Source organism: Semicossyphus pulcher, unplaced genomic scaffold, assembly GCF_022749685.1.
Source record: "Semicossyphus pulcher isolate SPU_LCO1_2020_fin unplaced genomic scaffold, fSemPul1.0.p SCAF_14, whole genome shotgun sequence".
Taxonomy (NCBI): Eukaryota; Metazoa; Chordata; class Actinopteri; order Labriformes; family Labridae; genus Semicossyphus; species Semicossyphus pulcher.
In genome coordinates, this window is record NW_027211648.1 from 13,619,231 (window position 1) to 13,636,705 (window position 17,475).

At 39.2% G+C, this 17,475-nt stretch overlaps 2 protein-coding genes and 5 non-coding genes across 7 annotated transcripts; all 7 read right to left on the reverse strand.

Annotated features, from left to right (window-relative positions):
* Positions 1-11,615: 11,615 nt before the first annotated feature.
* Positions 11,616-14,619, reverse strand: rpl13a (ribosomal protein L13a). Its single transcript, XM_069662078.1, has 7 exons — positions 14,571-14,619; positions 13,839-13,911; positions 13,517-13,582; positions 13,212-13,313; positions 12,543-12,628; positions 12,273-12,332; positions 11,616-11,870 (listed from the first exon to the last, which is right to left on the reverse strand). Exons 1-7 carry the CDS (start codon positions 14,589-14,591, stop codon positions 11,661-11,663), a joined length of 618 nt encoding a protein of 205 aa, XP_069518179.1. The 5' UTR covers positions 14,592-14,619; the 3' UTR covers positions 11,616-11,660.
* LOC138591895 (small nucleolar RNA SNORD50) lies at positions 12,072-12,147 on the reverse strand. The gene has a single exon (XR_011308134.1). It is a non-coding gene; the product is annotated as a small nucleolar RNA SNORD50 (small nucleolar RNA).
* LOC138591893 (small nucleolar RNA SNORD34) lies at positions 12,397-12,477 on the reverse strand. The gene has a single exon (XR_011308132.1). It is a non-coding gene; the product is annotated as a small nucleolar RNA SNORD34 (small nucleolar RNA).
* LOC138591894 (small nucleolar RNA SNORD50) lies at positions 12,738-12,813 on the reverse strand. The gene has a single exon (XR_011308133.1). It is a non-coding gene; the product is annotated as a small nucleolar RNA SNORD50 (small nucleolar RNA).
* On the reverse strand, positions 13,393-13,473 carry LOC138591891 (small nucleolar RNA Z195/SNORD33/SNORD32 family). The gene has a single exon (XR_011308130.1). It is a non-coding gene; the product is annotated as a small nucleolar RNA Z195/SNORD33/SNORD32 family (small nucleolar RNA).
* Positions 13,653-13,737, reverse strand: LOC138591889 (small nucleolar RNA Z195/SNORD33/SNORD32 family). The gene has a single exon (XR_011308128.1). It is a non-coding gene; the product is annotated as a small nucleolar RNA Z195/SNORD33/SNORD32 family (small nucleolar RNA).
* Positions 14,620-15,704: 1,085 nt separating the features above from the next.
* Positions 15,705-17,319, reverse strand: atp5if1b (ATP synthase inhibitory factor subunit 1b). The gene is made up of 3 exons (XM_069661960.1): positions 17,166-17,319; positions 16,404-16,516; positions 15,705-16,207 (listed from the first exon to the last, which is right to left on the reverse strand). Exons 1-3 carry the CDS (start codon positions 17,232-17,234, stop codon positions 16,066-16,068), a joined length of 324 nt encoding a protein of 107 aa, XP_069518061.1. The 5' UTR covers positions 17,235-17,319; the 3' UTR covers positions 15,705-16,065.
* Between the last annotated feature and the right edge of the window lie 156 nt (positions 17,320-17,475).

The window sequence follows — 17,475 nt, forward strand, 5'->3', positions numbered from 1 at the left end:
AAGTCACAGTAAACAGCGGTTAGAGGATCTTTAGCTTCAGTAATGGGATGTTTTGCTGATTGAAGTGGTAAAGAGAGATCGAGTCATGGTGTCTTGTCTAGACTCGCTCCGTTCTGCTGGCTTCTGTAACTTTGAAACTTCTGTAACTTTAGCATTTCTTTCTCTGCTCTTTCCGTAAAAAACAAAATATGTACCAGGACTTTAAATGTCATAAGCATCGACTACAGTGGCTGCCATCAGTCATCAAAACCCTTTTCATTTAACAATGTGAAACAAACTTAATTTTATGAGCACAGACAGAAACTTCAACGTCAGAGGCCAGCTTAGCTAGCTAGCTAGCATAAAAGGTAGCATTCACAAATGAAGAGAGAAGAGAAATACAATGGCCAGTAGCAAGATGCTGATGTAAAGCTATGGAGGAGCTACACCACTGTCACCATACAAGCTTTCAACTTGAGCATGTTTCACGCAATGCTAATACCTTTCCGGGTTTTATGACTCTTTTCGTCAGCACGCTATTCTCATAAAATTTGCCAGCGCTTACTTTTAAAGACGTTTCATTTAGCCTGCGAGTTCTAGAGTTTATGAGAAACATTAAAATGTCCCTTTAACAACATCACTAGTAAAGACACAACATTATTACATCATTTATTAAGTTGCTGTCCTGATCTAGAGATATAAAGTTAGCCAAATCCAAGGCTGGATGCTTTAGCGTTGTTACAAATGCTAATTGGATTTTGAATTACTTTTCTTTTTCTGGTATAAAAGCCAGTTTCACTTAAGCTTTCTAAAGTGTGATACAGAGTGTTGTTGGGTAAGAAAGAGCAGGATAAAGATTAATGAATAATTTAACCTGAGCCACATTCTTTGGAAATGTAAACAAAGTTTTTGCTAGCTGAAGATATCTCTTGCTAGTATCTGCTAGCTACAGGAACTAGCTAATAGTTAGTTTAGCTTGTTTGTGCTGTGTCATGGGCAAGTTTAGCCTTCACCACCAAATAGCCTGCATTAGATAAATTCATGTTACCTCCTCCAAGTTCAAGATTTGTAATTAAAAATACTTAACTTTTGACATGAAGAGAAGGAAGGTTAATATATTAAAATACTCAAACCACGCATTTAGCATGTAGCATGTAGCAAGAGATTAATACATGGACACAGGATTTATAAGGAACTATATGGTTATTCAATATGTATAATATAATAAGCCACATACAGTATATTCAACATCAGCACCTACACCAAGTGCTGCAACAAATTAAGCAACAATCTGCAGCCAGAATGCATGCACGATATTATGCAGATTACATGCTTCCAATTACTTATAACTTTTTCAGGGACAACGTTTCTTTCAACTCCAGCTTAAAGAGTAAAAGTCTCACAGTCTCTTCACACTCAGCATAAGGACGGTATTGACGTCAGCACAGAAACATCTGAAGCCTCCATCCAGCGGACACAGATATGAGTCTGCCTGGGCAGAAAACAGATGGCTGGAAGTTATGGAGATGATCATTATATTTTCTGTGGCTTATCATGACCTCGGTGAACAGGGAGTTTGTAAAAAGAGCTGGCACAGGGATTGTGTGCACTTGCAGCGGTGGATACCCGGCACACTCGGGGGGATTCTTGCACTGAAAGATTTATTTCGAGCAGTTCCTTATCTTACACGTAGCATTTAATTCCCATGTGTGTGCATGTGTGACGAGTAGCTGGGGAGAGGGAGGATTTGAATGCATATTTGTGCTTGTTGTTTATCCTAGAATCTCTCAACAGTGTTGATACATGACCCATATTCAGTGGGTGCCAACTGAAAATACATGCGTATGACTTTTGCGCGTTTCTAACTTTCCTCTGCAAAAGTTGAGGTAGGAAGTTTTTTTCAGTGAGTGAAGACAGTTTGAAATTTGTCATTGACGTCTACAGCCTCGCTCACTATCTGTCTCATTAAAGGTCATTTCACTCGAGCAAAACGGCCTCCTCAAAGCTGTGACAACAGAAAAATAATTTAGAATTTTACAGTTCCCACTGCAGGGTTCAGATTGATTCATTAGAGAGTGAATTTGTTCTGGATGAGCTCCATCAGTCGCAAGGGTTCCTGTGCGTGTGTGCGTGTGTGTGTGCGCGCTCAGAAGGTGGATGGCTGCATCAGAAGCCTTAATGGCCTACGTGCTGTGCTGCTGAGAGGTCCGCTGTGCAGGAGGACAGACACATACCTAAGTACTTGTTCAAATGCCGGTTTTAGAGCTTCGTTCATGCTGATGGACACTGAAAAAGGCAGCAGGAAAGCCTTCCAGGGGCCTCTGGAAAAAGCATTAACTCCATGTGAAATACATTTGTTTCATAGAGCTCCGGGGCGAATGCTTTCTCATTGGACGATCAGCCATTTAAAGCGCTGTTTTACAGCATATAACAGGATATTTATCTGAGGAAGCCAATTGAATGTGTGCCCTTTAGATGTAATATCACAAAGTGTATATTGCCTCTGCGTTTGGAGTCATACACAGTGCTCTGTAAATGTCCATCCAAAAATCAATATGAGGCAATTGTTTATTGTTCCACAGAGGCCAATATTTAAAATAGCTTCAGCCCATCAACTTTGATAATCATGCGCAGTTACTGCTTTTTACCCTCCCGTGTGAAGTCAGGTTGCATAATCAATAGAGCTGCAGAGCAACGCGTAAGTACGAAAAAAATCAATGATGTCAAATGATGAGGGAAGAGCGCAGAAACAATTTAGGACTCTTTCTGCTTTTTTGCTGCAATGATATTGCTGAACTGACAAAGGCCTTTCAAGGCATTGAGTATTTTTATTTACTCTGTTCTAGATGCACAGCTGAGAGTTTTGCTTTACAGTGTGTTTGACTTTTTGCACAGTGATAGTGATTTGGTATGATCCCATGTTTGCTGAATGGCTCACTACAAAGTGAACTTGCATTTTTCCCCTCTAAGCAGATTTATCTCTAGCTTCTTTGCCACATATATTATTGTTTGCATGTCTCTTTGTTGCAACTCTTTCATTCATAGGTAGAGAAGGTTAAAGCTGTCAACATGGCTTCTTGTGATCTACATTCTCTTCTGGAGTGTAACCCCTATTGACTAGGAATAAAAGGTTAAGTGAAAAATCTATTCAAGTTAGTGTGGGCATTATAAATCATGTTACCAATAGTTCAAATTTTGCAAGAATGCATGCTCAATGCAAGAAAAAAAAGAAATCATTCCCAAAACAGGCCTCATATTTATTCTAACTTAAATACAATATTTAAATGTTTAGAGACCCATAAGATAAGATGATCAAGAGCAAGGAACCTAAAAATTAAATGGCTGTTATCTAGTTAATACTACAGCTTTAGAGATGCAGAAATAATAAAGAAACAATGTTGAAGTTGTGTGTAGCACAGTCAACATTACTGTAGTATTACCCATTGCAAAACTCAAAGAGCTGCCTTTTGAAGGACTGTATTTAAAGTGCAGAAAAATACTGTTTAAGTAAAGCACACTGATACGACTAAAGACCTCACAAATATCTGTTGTGCTATCCCTGATGAGAGTCGCACTAAAAACCTGCCCACAAAGCTCCCGTTTATTGGAGCGAGGCAAACAGTCCCACAGCCTGAAACAAGCAGCATTAAACCTGGAGCCCTGTGCAATAGAAAAAAAGTAATGTAGTGGAGGCTAATAAGTTATATTTCCATCTTTTCTACAATCATTATGAGTTGTACATGCAAAGAAACTGAAACTGGACCAGAGCATGCTAGCCTCCATCCCTGCACACCCCCCACTCCTGCAGCTGTTACGTTCATGGCTGTTAAAATCTGCATATTTCTTTCTGTATTGGAGTACTGTATAACATACATATTAAAGTATGTAATGCATGTATGTGTTTATCCAAGTTATTACGTATGAACTTTTAGTCAAATGGCACACATTTCCCCAAAATTCAGCCCACCTTATTTAATATATTTTGAAACTTAGCATCTTGACTAATTTGAAATTAAGTATGTAGGTCTCAATAATATTTAGGTTGCACATACAGAAGTTTGTAACCATAGACTGTATAAAAAGATGGATGACATGACAGATCCCTAAAAGTGAAGCCAAAACATCTCTATCGCCCCCTGCTGACTGGCTGCAGTATAGGTCATAAAGCCCACCTCCTCCATGTTAACAGATGGGACATGAGTCAAACTATAAAATCAAAATACACACCAAATAAATGTATCTCAAACATGGTTTTTGTCATTATAGCTAGTTATTATCATGCTGATTTATGTCCGAGTGTTCATTTTTAGTTTTTTCAAGTTTATTTTTAATTAGTTATTTGATGCTGTCAAAATGATGATTGACAGCTCTGTTGACAAATTTGGCTCCTGCAGCCAATCAGTTCCGGGTGAGCAGAGTGGAGGACGATCCGCGAGTGGAAACGTAACTAAAACAATCACTACAGTCATTGAAGTTTCCATACCTGTGAACGTTAACCTCAGACCAACACAGAGAAGCTGTTCTGCTGTTAAACATGCCGATGTGCGGGATCCTTGCTGTTTTTTTTCGGTAAGTTAAGTGTGTGTTTGGGTTAGCGGAAGTGGCTACGGCCGCTTCACTCGCCGATCTCTACTGCGCAGTCTCTGGCTCCATATGACGTCACCAGCGCCTATCACAGGGGCTATTTTGGCATCAATTTCGTACAATGGGAGCAGATGGAGACGCGTTGTCCATCTATATATACAGTCATTGGTTGTAACCCCCCCCAAAAAAATGTCTTTAAAAAATCTTATATCTTCTTTCACAAGCACCTTTTGCAAATGTTAAGCAGAGACACCCCAGTTCCCGTTGAGCTCATATTTTGTCCTTTACTTCATCCAAACATGTTTTTACATTTAGTGGCAGTATATATAATGTTGCAATATATAAAGCTACATGGACCAATCAGAGCCAGACTGTCAACACTGTCTGTCTTATTTCAACGTGTCTTTTTTTTAAAAGATAGAGAAACTAATTGTGTTTGTCTTACAGGTGGTGTAATTAGGTATATTTTCCTTCTTGCTTTCCTTTGAGACACTTTCTCTTGTAGTGGTTCGACCATCTGCAGCTACTGAAGGGTGTTCAAGGACAATTTGGTGCACACGCACATTACTGTCACAGAGAAAAGTAATGCAACCTTTCACCAACTCTTGACTTTGAGCTTATGTGAACGTGTGTAGTGTGCGTTCTTGCGTACAAGGTGCTTCATTACAATGAAGTCGATAAAGGTTTCTGTGATTGGTTGTTCTCTTTTCCTGGATCTCAATTTCTGAATCCAATTTGTTACTCTCCAGCCCAACAGCATTCTCTCACCGCTGCAGGCCCGCTTGTCGGAATTTTACAGCTGCTGTGGCTCTAAATGGACATAATGACTTCGGCATGCCTGAATAAATCGAGTAGCACCACTGTCATTCTAGATCATTTCAATTACACTCAGAGGTCAGTGAATATAAATATGGCCCAGACATACCCTTCTCCATCTCATGTTTATCAAAATGCATCACAGTGCCGCACGTCTCATACATCATGTAAAAGGTTTTTTGAAAGGTGCTTATGATATGTCATCAACAGTTATGTGTAGGCTGAAATATGTGTGCTTGTGCATATGTCAGTGAACAGCAATCTCCAATTTCATGTGCATTTGTTTCTGCATATTTTGGTGTGTATATATTATCAAACAGTTTCAACTCTTCATACATGCAGGTGTCAGGGCGTATAAAAGATTGTAGAACTCAACTACATTGAAACTATAATTTGATTAAAATATATGAAATATTTAGAATCCTCATTTATAACAACTGAACAGTAAGGTTGTATGTTGCAGCCAACGTTAGCAAGTTAGTGGAGAGATCCAAACTATTAGCCTAATAGTTTGGTAAAAGTCATGAATCGTTCAAATTGATAAATAAAGACTGAAATAGTTCCCAAAGTAAAGGAGAAACAGCGTTTAGCAATTTAGACAATTAGATAAAAATAAAGTAACTAAACTATCGAAATAGCTAGCTACAAGGTTATCATAACGATTTGAAATAGATAGCTAACAGTGTTGAAAGTTGAAATAGCTAGATGACAGTATAAACAGATGAAACAAATAGCTAAAGGTAGGCTAAAAGTGAACTATTCACAGTTCAAATAGCTAACTAACCATAAAGGATAGATGATTAAAATGACCAGCTAACTGCTAAGAATAAATGGTTGAAATAGCTAGCTAAGAGTGAAGGATAGATGTGTCCAGACAAATATCTCTAGAACAGAACACTTGCCATCCCTAAAATCCAATTCCCTTTCTACAGATTCTACATTGCTAGAATCTGTAAATAGAAATTACCAATCTGGTTATAAATAAATTAATATGTTTTGTGTTTACTGGAGTTAATTGCATTTTTCAAATAGGCCTAAAGTTTTGGTTGATCTTGGGAGACATGATTTTTCATTTGCTGAGGCACTTTCCGTGGTGTTGAAAGGTGCACTGATGAAATATCCAATTGTACCATGAGCTCATACATGTGGGTTTGCGGTAAAATCAAAGTGCCCCTATTTGGAGGTTTGAAAATATGGTCACTCTATAGATGGGTGATACAGCTAGCTAGCTGTACAGAATAGATGGGTGAAATAGCTAGCTAAGAGTGACGGATAGATGGGTGAAACATCTAGCTAACTGTACAGAATAGATGGGTGAAATAGCTAGCTAAGAGTGAAGGATAAATGGGTGACATAGCTAGCTAGCTGAAAAGGATAGATGGGTGAAACAGCTAGCTACCTGTACAGAATAGATGGGTGAAATAGCTAGCTAAGAGTGACGGATAGATGAGTGAAAAAGCTAGCTAAGAGTGACGGATAAATGGGTGACATAGCTAGCTAGCTGAAAAGGATAGATGGGTGAAACAGCTAGCTACCTGTACAGAAAAGATGGGTGAAATACCTAGCTAAGAGTGACGGATAGATGAGTGAAAAAGCTAGCTAAGAGTGACGGATAGATGGGTGAAACAGCTAGCTAACTGTACAGAATAGATGGGTGAAATAGTTAGCTAAGAGTGAAGGATAGATGGGTGAAATAGCTAGCTAACTGTAAAGCTGTAATACAGTATCTACTCTTATAATTGCATTAGTCTGTTCATAGTAGAAGTGATACATCATCACATAAAAAGAATGGAAACTATTAATTTAAATGTTGCAGCCTGTCTGTGGACAAACTGTATGACTTGACATTCAATTCCTGTGGCAGTTTTGCTGAATGAAACCTAGTGATTTATGGATGCCTGCATATTGCTTCTTAGTCAGATTCATTTTTTCCCCCAATTTTTCCTCTTAGGAATTATTCGTTTGATAAAAATTCCATCTCTATCTTTTTCTCTAGCTCTTTATCTTTTCTTATACTTGCTCAAAACCAGCCTTTGAGACTTAAAACAAATTTGTTCCCATTCAAGGGTGACATCGAGAGAGAGTGGAAAAATCTCACTGTGACTGTTCAAAGAGGGAGTCAGCCTCTCTGTGATGCCTCTGCAAACACCCACACAGCAAAAATGTTGCAATTATTCATCAGGAATAAATGGGATGTTATTATAATAGTGCACTTTGACATGCTCCTATTTGCACGTCTGATTTAAAAGCTATCTTTGGTTTAATAATGACTCAACACCATAAGCCTGAAACAATGTCAGTAGAAATGAAACATCAAATAAAAGCTTTAAAAACTAATCAGCTCATGCTGGCATTTGGGAAAGCCTTTTTATCATTCTCATTACTAACACGCTGTGTCGTTTGAATGCACACCGTGGTAAAACATCCGCTGCATCCGACTGTGGTGTAATCATTCAGGTGTGTCTTTTCAACAAGACTAGGAATTTAAAACGTGGTCTGGTTACATAAAAATATGTTCATTTTTGATTGGAAATAAGTTTCTATATCTTCAGACTTTGGTTTGACATGTCAAAGGTTACCTCTTCTAACCTGATAAACATTTGTTTGCCTTGCTTACAGTCAGGAGTCAGTCTTTATTTTGCCTAAGCCTCATTTTGAACTGTATTGTCAATCCTATTGTGTTTTGTTTTTTTATTCTTTTTGGCTGACCGCCGGGGTCAGCCCTACACATGGGTCTGTATGTGACTGACTGAGTTAGTGAGTGAGGGACAGTACTTTCACAGCCATAGAGAGAGAGAGTTGCGACATCGCAATGGCGGATCATAGAGCATGTTGAACCTCCACTGACGTGACTCTCTGTCTATACGGCTCTTGATACTTTGTTCGGGGAGTAGGCGGGGCTGCTCCTCCGCTGCTCGTCCGCTGTCCTCACCTACGCCCGCAGCGAGCACCTGCTTTCAAACCAGTTGTCATCGGGCCTCATAAGAACAGTCCTTGTAACACATTGCCCACAAAAGCGCACATTGACCTGATGCGGTCAGCCACATACTAGGTTTTGACCTAGTCTTGTTGTATTAGTTCTCTTTCTATCAGTTAATCGGGGGGCCTTGTTCTGGGGAGGCAGGGCAGCCAAGGTAAATCCCTTCACTTGCATTCGAGAAACTGCATTTAGACACGAATGATTTCACAACCTGTGCTGTGCGAGAATTGCTGTTAGATCTGAGGTGAGTAAGCAGTAGCACCTCTGGAAACACTTCAGTGAAGTTACATCTAAAAGTTTGTTTAGTTAAGCTGGACACTTGAAGAAACTTTTATATTTTGTAATAAGGCGTTTTTAGCTACAATTTTTATTAAAGAGTTATGTGTATTCCCCTTAATAGTTTAAGTACATTTCATTTTTCCATTAATATTCATTCATGCCCAGCAGCTCTGTTCTCTACTTCATTATTTAGACTTTTTTCAATAAAACATTTGATTCATTGTCAAAGCGCATCTCTGTGTGCTTACCTTATCAAGGTTCCTGAGACGGTATGTGCTGGGGGGAAATTCCCCAGGTGGTGTTGTCTGTTTTTTCACCATTCTCCGCTTATTGCCTTTGCCACACTTCGCCGCGCGTACAAAAAGCAAAGAGAATTGAAATTTCAGTTTGGCTTTAAATCTCATCCATTTACAAGACTGAGTGTTGTGTCTCCCACACAGATGAGCATTCCCATTCTGAAATGAACATCAAACAGGAGCCAGCCAAAGGAGGAGGAGGAAGAGGAGGAGGAGGATGACTATAATTGTTTTAGCCCACAATAGGCTGCAGGGCTGCAGGAGCAGTTTGAGACAATCACGGTCTTTTCAATCGGTCTCAGATGGTGTGATTAGAGAGCGATCTACAGCAGGCAGCAGCATCCAAAAATCTCATTTTTAGAGCAGTCACAGTGATTTCTCCATCTGTTTGCTGGAGATTCGACGTCGCTCCTTAACACAGGTAGACAGGCATCAGATTGGCCTCCTGTCTGATCCTCGGTGGGCCTGCTTTTAGGGAGGGCATGCAGGTTTATGGAATATATGTATCTATGAGACAGATAGAGAAGAGACAAGCATGGAAAGTATTAGATATCTTGCCAGCTTTTAGAAACAGAAGAACATTTTCAAACACTGCATGCTTTAATCAGGAAACATTTTTCACCTCAGTTAGAGTCACTCAAAATGAGCGATGCCAAATGACACAGATAATGCACGCACACGCGCAACTAATCGCTATAAGATATCGCAAGGTGCTTGAGGAGGCACCGAGACAAAAGCGTGGAGAGATTTTGTTGAAGGATGTTCTTCAGCATTCGTCTCAGTATCAGAATCCAAGTACAGCAAATAAACAGGAGCTGCATGGTGGTTTTGAGGCTGTTATCGTCTGGTGTATTTAGAAAAAAAGATTCCCTGCACATGTTAGATTGTGCTGAAATGAGAGAAAAATACGGACAGAATGGATCAGATCAGAACTCCTAAGGATGCAAAATATCCATCCAGTAGATGTTGAGTCATTTCAGCCTGGATCAAAGTTTTGGACCACAGGAGGCCTGCACTGCCTGAAAGCACGGAAAAAGAAATTACAGAAAAATCGGGGAAACTGTTCCTTTCAAAATTGGAGTTTTCACTCATTTTATTAGTTATTGCCTTATATAATTAGATAATCAATTCATTCAAAAATGGATTATCTCACCTCTAAGGATCTAAAAACCTTTTAAATGAAACAACAGACAAAGAAAAATCACTGGTATCACAAGACAGAAAGGTCGGGAAGCAGTGCCCTACACACTTCTAGCAACCCTGCAGCTACATCCAGCAGGGTGGGCGGGGCCTCTGCAGTGTGCTTTACCTATACTTTACCTATTTACACGTTAGCAAACGCTGTCATGTAAGAGAAGAGCATTCTTGTCATGGCAGATACAGTTTAGTGGATCCATGTAACTTAGAGAGCCATTTACATTGTGTATTATTTCTAAGCAGCTCCAGTAGACACACCAAATGGCAAAGTGACAAGTAAGCATCGGCTAGGTTTAAAAAACAAGCACAAGTAGCAGTGATAGAAAGAGGGAATGAGAAATCTGGACAGGGCACTGAAGCGCTCCATTCCTTCCCCAGGAGAGTCAGTAGAAAAAGTGCAGCTAAACTGCTGTGAATACTTTGAGGTGACCAGGTTTAAAAGTGATCTTTAAAAAATGTAATAACCTGTACGATATAACTCACTAAATAGAATTAAAATAGCTTCATTAATTTTCTTTAATTTGACTTTTAAAACCTGATTTCTAATTATTTTTCAATTTTGTCAATGAGTTCGGGATATTTGTTTTGTTTTTTTACACGACTGAGCCCTCATTAAATTAAGTATAACACTGCACTCTGCTGGTGGACATTTGTAACTGCAGTAGAAAAAATGGACAGTTAAACCCTGCACGTGATTTTCCTTTAAACTGCGCAAATAATTGAACTGGGAAACTAGTGAATGCAGTGCGACTTTATAATCTTCTCAACTGTCTTGTATATACCTTTACAGGTCACACGAGGGGACACAATGTAAAATGGACAAAATGCTGCAGCGACCTCAAAAGTTAAATATAATGTATTGCCCTAAAACTACTCATTTGACCACAGGTGTAGCAAATGAAGAAATGGAAAACCTGGTGGCACTGAAAACTAAAATAAGATCAGTGTAAAACTGAGCTTCCTCTCATGTTGTATTGCAATCAGGCTGCTAATAAATGCCTCCGGCTTACACAATATTGAACATTTTATTTTTGCCAGTAGAGAAATAAAAGATGCTATTCAGCATTTCTGCAACTTCACATTTGTCCTTCTATAATGAAAATGTTTTGTTTTTTAATTACATGCAAGAGAGGTTCTAAAGGAAGATGCAGCAACCAAAGTGCTGCAGGGTCTGAGAAGTAAATGTTCACATTAGGGAGACATTAAAAACAGTGCACAAGATTTCATTGTCATAAATGTGGTACAGATTATTTAAGGGCATACGTTAAATCCTACTTTAATTTACCTTGTCTACAATCATATTGTTAAAAGTTCCAGATAATTCTCGTGATGTAGACTGCAGCTGCTTCTACTTTAATGTCCCTGCTCCACACTAGAAGAATATTCATACATGAAATGCAAAAACTAGCATGCGCAACACTGTAAAATTCTCTTTATTACAGCTCGAGTGCTTTCAGTAAGGAGGAATGAACAAGTCGATACACTTTCTATAAACAGTTATTTATCTTTATTGGCCAGAGACAACCAGCTCAGACAAGGACTCCATATTGTTTAAGAACGTCTGTGTACTTTGCAATTTTAGCCTCAACGTTCTTTTCTGCCAGCTTGGTCAGCTTGTTCACTGTCTTTTTCTTGGTGTAGCGGAGCTTGGCCTTCTCCTTTCTCTTCTCCTCCAGGGTGGCTGTGATGGCCTGGTACTTCCAGCCGACCTCGTGTGCGAGACGCCCGAGGAGAGCGAACTGATGGGGAGGGAAATCAATGGTTAAGTGCCAGGCCAGGCTAAATGTTTACACAAAACGCCATTAAAATAGTCTAAATTACTGATACATTTTACATGAGCAGTGATTTAAGAAAATTCTTTAACAAGTTCTTTGTTACTGTATTAAACATTTAAGTTTTTGTTTAAAGCTTCAATGTGAGGCACAACTGGTCCCTGACTCAACTCAGCAATCAGATCCGAAAGGTTTGTCTCATCAATAGATGATCAGCTTCGGGATAAAGTGCTCATCACTGTCGAGTCAGAACTGCTTTGGCAGGGAAATTGAAGCATTTTGATTCTAAGTTTTCCCACCATTTGGAAAGCTAACGGGTTCAACACTTCAAATCAAAAGTTTCTCTCAAATCTCATGTTCGGGGCTCACCTTGCGAGTGGGCTTCAGACGCACAATCTTAAGGGCAGCTGGGACAACCATGCGCTTCCTCTGTGGAATAAAGGCCAAAATCAGACAAAGGAGAAATCACCAGGTCTCTACATTGACAGGATAAGCATGTCTCAGATATTGTGTATTTTCATGGTTACTACTCAAACAAGGTAGGTAAGGATTTAAGTGTGACATCACAGACAGCAGAGTTAAAGCCAAGTGTATAGGCCAAACATAATTCAGCCCTTTGTTGTATAAGGGAAACATCACCTTGTCATAGGGTGGAGGGATACCATCGAACACCTTCAGCCTCTCCAGCGCAGCCTGGCCTCTCTTGGTTTTGTGGGGCAGCATGCCTGGTTTAGCAGAGGAGTCATGTCAGTTTCATACATTTTTTTAAAAATAGCAACCACTGCAGCTGCTGCATGTGTTTATTTGTCCCAGCACAAATATTCATTCCTACTCAACTCAGCAATCAGATCCGTTAGGTTTGTCTCATCAATGGATGATCAGTTTCGGGATAAAGAGCTCATCATTGTCAAGCAAGAAGAACATGCGCTGGGCCAAATGAACAAAAACATTACAATTTAAAGAGGTAATCTCTACGTCAGACCTGCAAATTATTCACAGCACAGATATTTCAAACAATTCATTGGTTATGTTCTTAAGATTCATGTTTTGAGCCAAATCTAGACCCAAAAAGGGCATCTGAGCAAAACCCTTATTTAAGTGAAATATAACTATGCATGTTTTAAATTTGACCTATCGAGTTCCACATGCTGCATAAACTTAAAATCTACACTTTTGTCCACTTGAATTGAGCAACACAATTGCTTTTCGCATTCTACATGCATCACATTTCCAAATAGTTAATCAGCATTGAGATGATTTAATGTTGTGCTCGGGAAGTTGTCAAGCCAGGAGTGGTGCCAGTCTCACCTCTGACCGTCCTCCAGAAAATCCTGCTGGGAGCTCTGAAGTGATACGGCCCACGAGAGGGGTTGGTGTTCATCCTCTTACGCAGGAAAGCCAGGTACTTCACTGTAGAGCACAAATTATGAAGAAGTCGTTAAACTAAGCTGCAGGACACTATGCAGTGACTAATTTAATATTTAAAGCAGGTGTCTCAGATGGTAGTGCATGTAAGCTAATCTCATGGTCATTGAAACTCGAACAACAGTGGTGAATCATCATCGACAGGCATTTCAAAAGGCCACAACTGAAGAAACAAATAACCTACTTACGCTTGTTGCGGTAGAAGTTGCCAGAGATGTTGATTCCTTCACATCTCACCACCACCACTTTGTGTCCTATAAGAATAAAAAAGCTATTAAGCATATGGTCAACTGAATAACCATCCATGTTAATCATCGTCTGTATACTGTCTCAGATGGTAGTGCATGTGAGTTTTCTCATGGTCGTTAAACTCAAGCAAGGGAGGTAAAAGGTCATCATCATTGACAGACTGGGGCCATTAGGCACCTTCTCACTAAATGCGATTCAACTAGTTTGTGGCCATTAGGTATATCGCAAAAGTTTCACCCATATACTTATACGATAACTTACCCAGCAGAACCTGTTTAGCCACAAGGGCAGCGAGCCGGCCGAGTAGATGGCCCCTGCCATCAAGTAGCAGAACCTGCAGGTTAAAAAGACAGAAAGGGACACAACTGTTAACTTTCTTAAAAATAACGTTGCTTTCATATAAACGCACATGGTAACGTTTCACACTGCTGTCTATAGCGTGACGTATTCTGACCAAAACTGATTTTAAAAAGTTACTACGGCAGAAATACAATGTTAAAACATCCCATTTAAAAAACACATTGCTCCACGAGCCTTGCAATACCTGGCACATGGGACACTAAACTTGCCGATAACGTTAGCTTAGCAACAACGTCAAAGCATTTTGACACGTTAACTAATATACAATCAGAAATCGCAGAAGAGAACGAAAAGCATGAACCCTAAGTTTGAAAAAGTCAGGTTATTAATAGAATACATGCAAATATGTGCGCCCATAACCAACACTTACACATCATCATGACAAAATTTCAAGCTAGCAAGCTAACGGCATTGACTGGCAAGGGAAGCTGCCATGATGAAGGCATGTCTACTCAGCTATGGCTAGCTGCTCAAACATGATTGAATTTTAAGCCTTTACAGAGACATTAAAACAAACAACGACTACAACATGTAGTCCCGAAGCAAAAGCCCGCATGTTAATTGTAAAAGAAAGGATTTAACTGGCACTTAAATGCAAAAAAGAAAGATTGTAATTCCGCAGCAGTTACCCACCTTATTGAACCGGTCCGCCATGATGAGCGAAAAGAAAGACACACGGGGCTGCCCGTGCTAAAAGGCAGGGGCGAGCGGAAGTGACGACGAATTTAATGTCTTACTCGTGGGATATGTTTGCAAACATCCGTTGCAGCGCCGCTGTGTTGTGGAGGAATAAGATCATCGACGATAAACATTGTATAGTCTTATGATCTCTGGCTTTACAAATGTACACTGTCCCCTGGCATTTTGTTTTGTTCTGTATATTTTATGAACTTTATTATGATTGACTGATGTCACCCGAATGTTCTCTGCACCTGAGTTTTAAATGATAAAGAACGTTACAAAAAGATAAAAAATAAACATTGGATAGATATTGATTCCTAAATGGATGCTACCTTGATCTCACATTATAAATTAGTTGTCATTTTTTCTCCTTTGCAATTTTTGTTGTGAGATTTATACCTGGAACTTGATTGAAAGCACAGTCTCCTGCTTCATAATTTTGGGGATATTTATTGTTACTTATATCAAACTTATTGCCCCATCCTGCTGTATGCTTCCGTTATTCACTTGTCATTTTAGGTGATTTAAACTGAACTGGGTTTAGAGAAAACTGGGGAAGCTGTTACTGTGTACCATCTATTACTTCCATACTTTTGTTTGCTCATATATCTATAGATAATGAACATTGCAGTTGTATATTTGTCTCATTTATTTAGCTTGTAAATCCAGTGAGTGAACCTCTGTGCCTTACCAACATGGGAAAATGAGCAACGACCCCAGGGCTCCCAGACGTGGTGAACTGTGGATACTGTATGTATCAGTGTATGTCATTTGGTTTGTGTCCAATTGATTTACTTTGCACCACTTACATAGAATATCAACTGAATTGATGAGGGTCTTAAAGAGCAACTTGTGAAATGTATGTGGAACCTTTTTGAATACTATAGGAGGGTTAAAACCAGGGCTGCTAAAAAAATTACATTTTGTATATTCCTAAATATTCCCAATGTCAGTATTTTTATGCAGAAGGTGTAGCTTTGAGGACCAATTACCTTCTGCGTTAATACTTTTACGTTTTCATAAAATTACAAGGAATGATTATTTGTTAAGAAAATGTAAGAAAAAGACAGCACTAAAAGCTACCAATGATATTTACATTACAAATTTATTTATACATCACACAAGAAGATAAGTTGCTGTCACTATATGAAGCATAAAAGATAGTTTTTCCACTTTGGCTGCAACGTTCAGCAAACTTCCTAACTACAAAAAAAAAAAAAAAAAAAGGAAAGTGTTGAAACATTTTTCCAACTTGTGTCACAGCATGCCATAGAAACCAAAATTAATTTTTTAATGGTTTTAATAACCTTCAAGCATTTACAGATCAATCACCCACACATTCATGACTGTCTTGGTGACACAGTGCATGCAGCAATCAGAGTTATTACTCAAGGTTGTCTGGCTAGGACGGTTAAACCACCAGAACATTTAAATAGGAAGTCTCCTCTCAGTCATCGTGCTTCAGCTTCCTGATCTTTCCCTTGTGGCGGTCAATCTCACGCTGCAGACGTTCAATCTCTTTTTTGTGGTGGTCAATTTCCTCCTGGTGATGCTGCTTCAATGCAGCCAGCTGCTCCTGCTCCTTGCGCCTTATGTGCAGATGGACAGATAAGGTGTTGGGTGACATTAGGAGAAAGTATGAAGAGGCAGAAAAGAAAGCACAAAGAGACAAACAAGGAGAATAAGGTAAGAGGAGATCATACTAATGAAAATACTGCAATTTAGAAGTTTGGGGTCCATGATTGTTAAAGAAATAGTAGAAATGTAAAATAAAGAAATGCATACTTGAAATACATCTCCTCCTCAGCAGCCTGCTTCTTTCCCATGGCTCCACCTGCTTCTCTGATGGACCCTCCTCCGCCACCACCTTTTCCTGCACCTTTACCCAGCTCACCCAGCTGAGAGAGGGCGGGGAAATGTTTAGTTTTTACATTCAGAGACAAATTAGAGCATTAAGGCTTGTCTTCGTACACATTTCCTCAACATACTTAAGATTATATAACTTCAGAGTCAATCTATTTCTCTGGTTTTATTTGACTATCTGGTATTAAAGTATAGTCAGTTGTTCCCTATGAAATCTATTCTGAAGGTCAAGATTCAGTTTCTTTTACAAAGAAGGTAAAGTGGATTCTTTGTTTTCAAGGTGTTAACAGATGTATCTTGAACACACCAGAAAACTGTTTGTTTAAGAACAATGCAACAAAAGCTCAGAGGTCAAACCAGTTCAAAGAGCTGAATTATTCTCTGAATTGTGTCAGACAGGCAGTAAGTTCTATCTTTTTAATTGGTAAGATTAAAATAAAACCTTGCTAATTCGCCCTGAACATATTGTGGCTAACCTGTCGCACTAATAAATTAGCTAAAATGACTAAGAACAAAAATCCCCAGGCCTAAATCATGTCATCAACAATCGAGTCGACACAAGTAAAAAAGGCAATAAGGCATAATAGTTAGGCTAATTCATGTGATATGATTCATACACAACAGTCTAACGGTTACATAAAGCAGTGGTTCAATCAGCTGATGTGTTTCCAGCACGTATTTTACCTGGTCAGATGACATTCTCAGCTGTGAGGTGATAAAAGTCCTGATGTTAGGCCTCAAAAACCTCGCCATGTTTGTATCTCACATGTGAAAACAACACTACTGACAGTGACGGAGGAACGTGCCCTTGTCCTCAAAAATACACCACAGGACGGCGCCATTATGAGTCAGACGGGGGTGACGACATGACGAGCATCACGCTGGTCTAATGAGAAACGTAGGAAAAATAAATAATATGTAATATATTGATATATAACAATAGTATTCTACCTCATATGCTTCATAAACGAAAAAGAAAAACGGTATATAATGT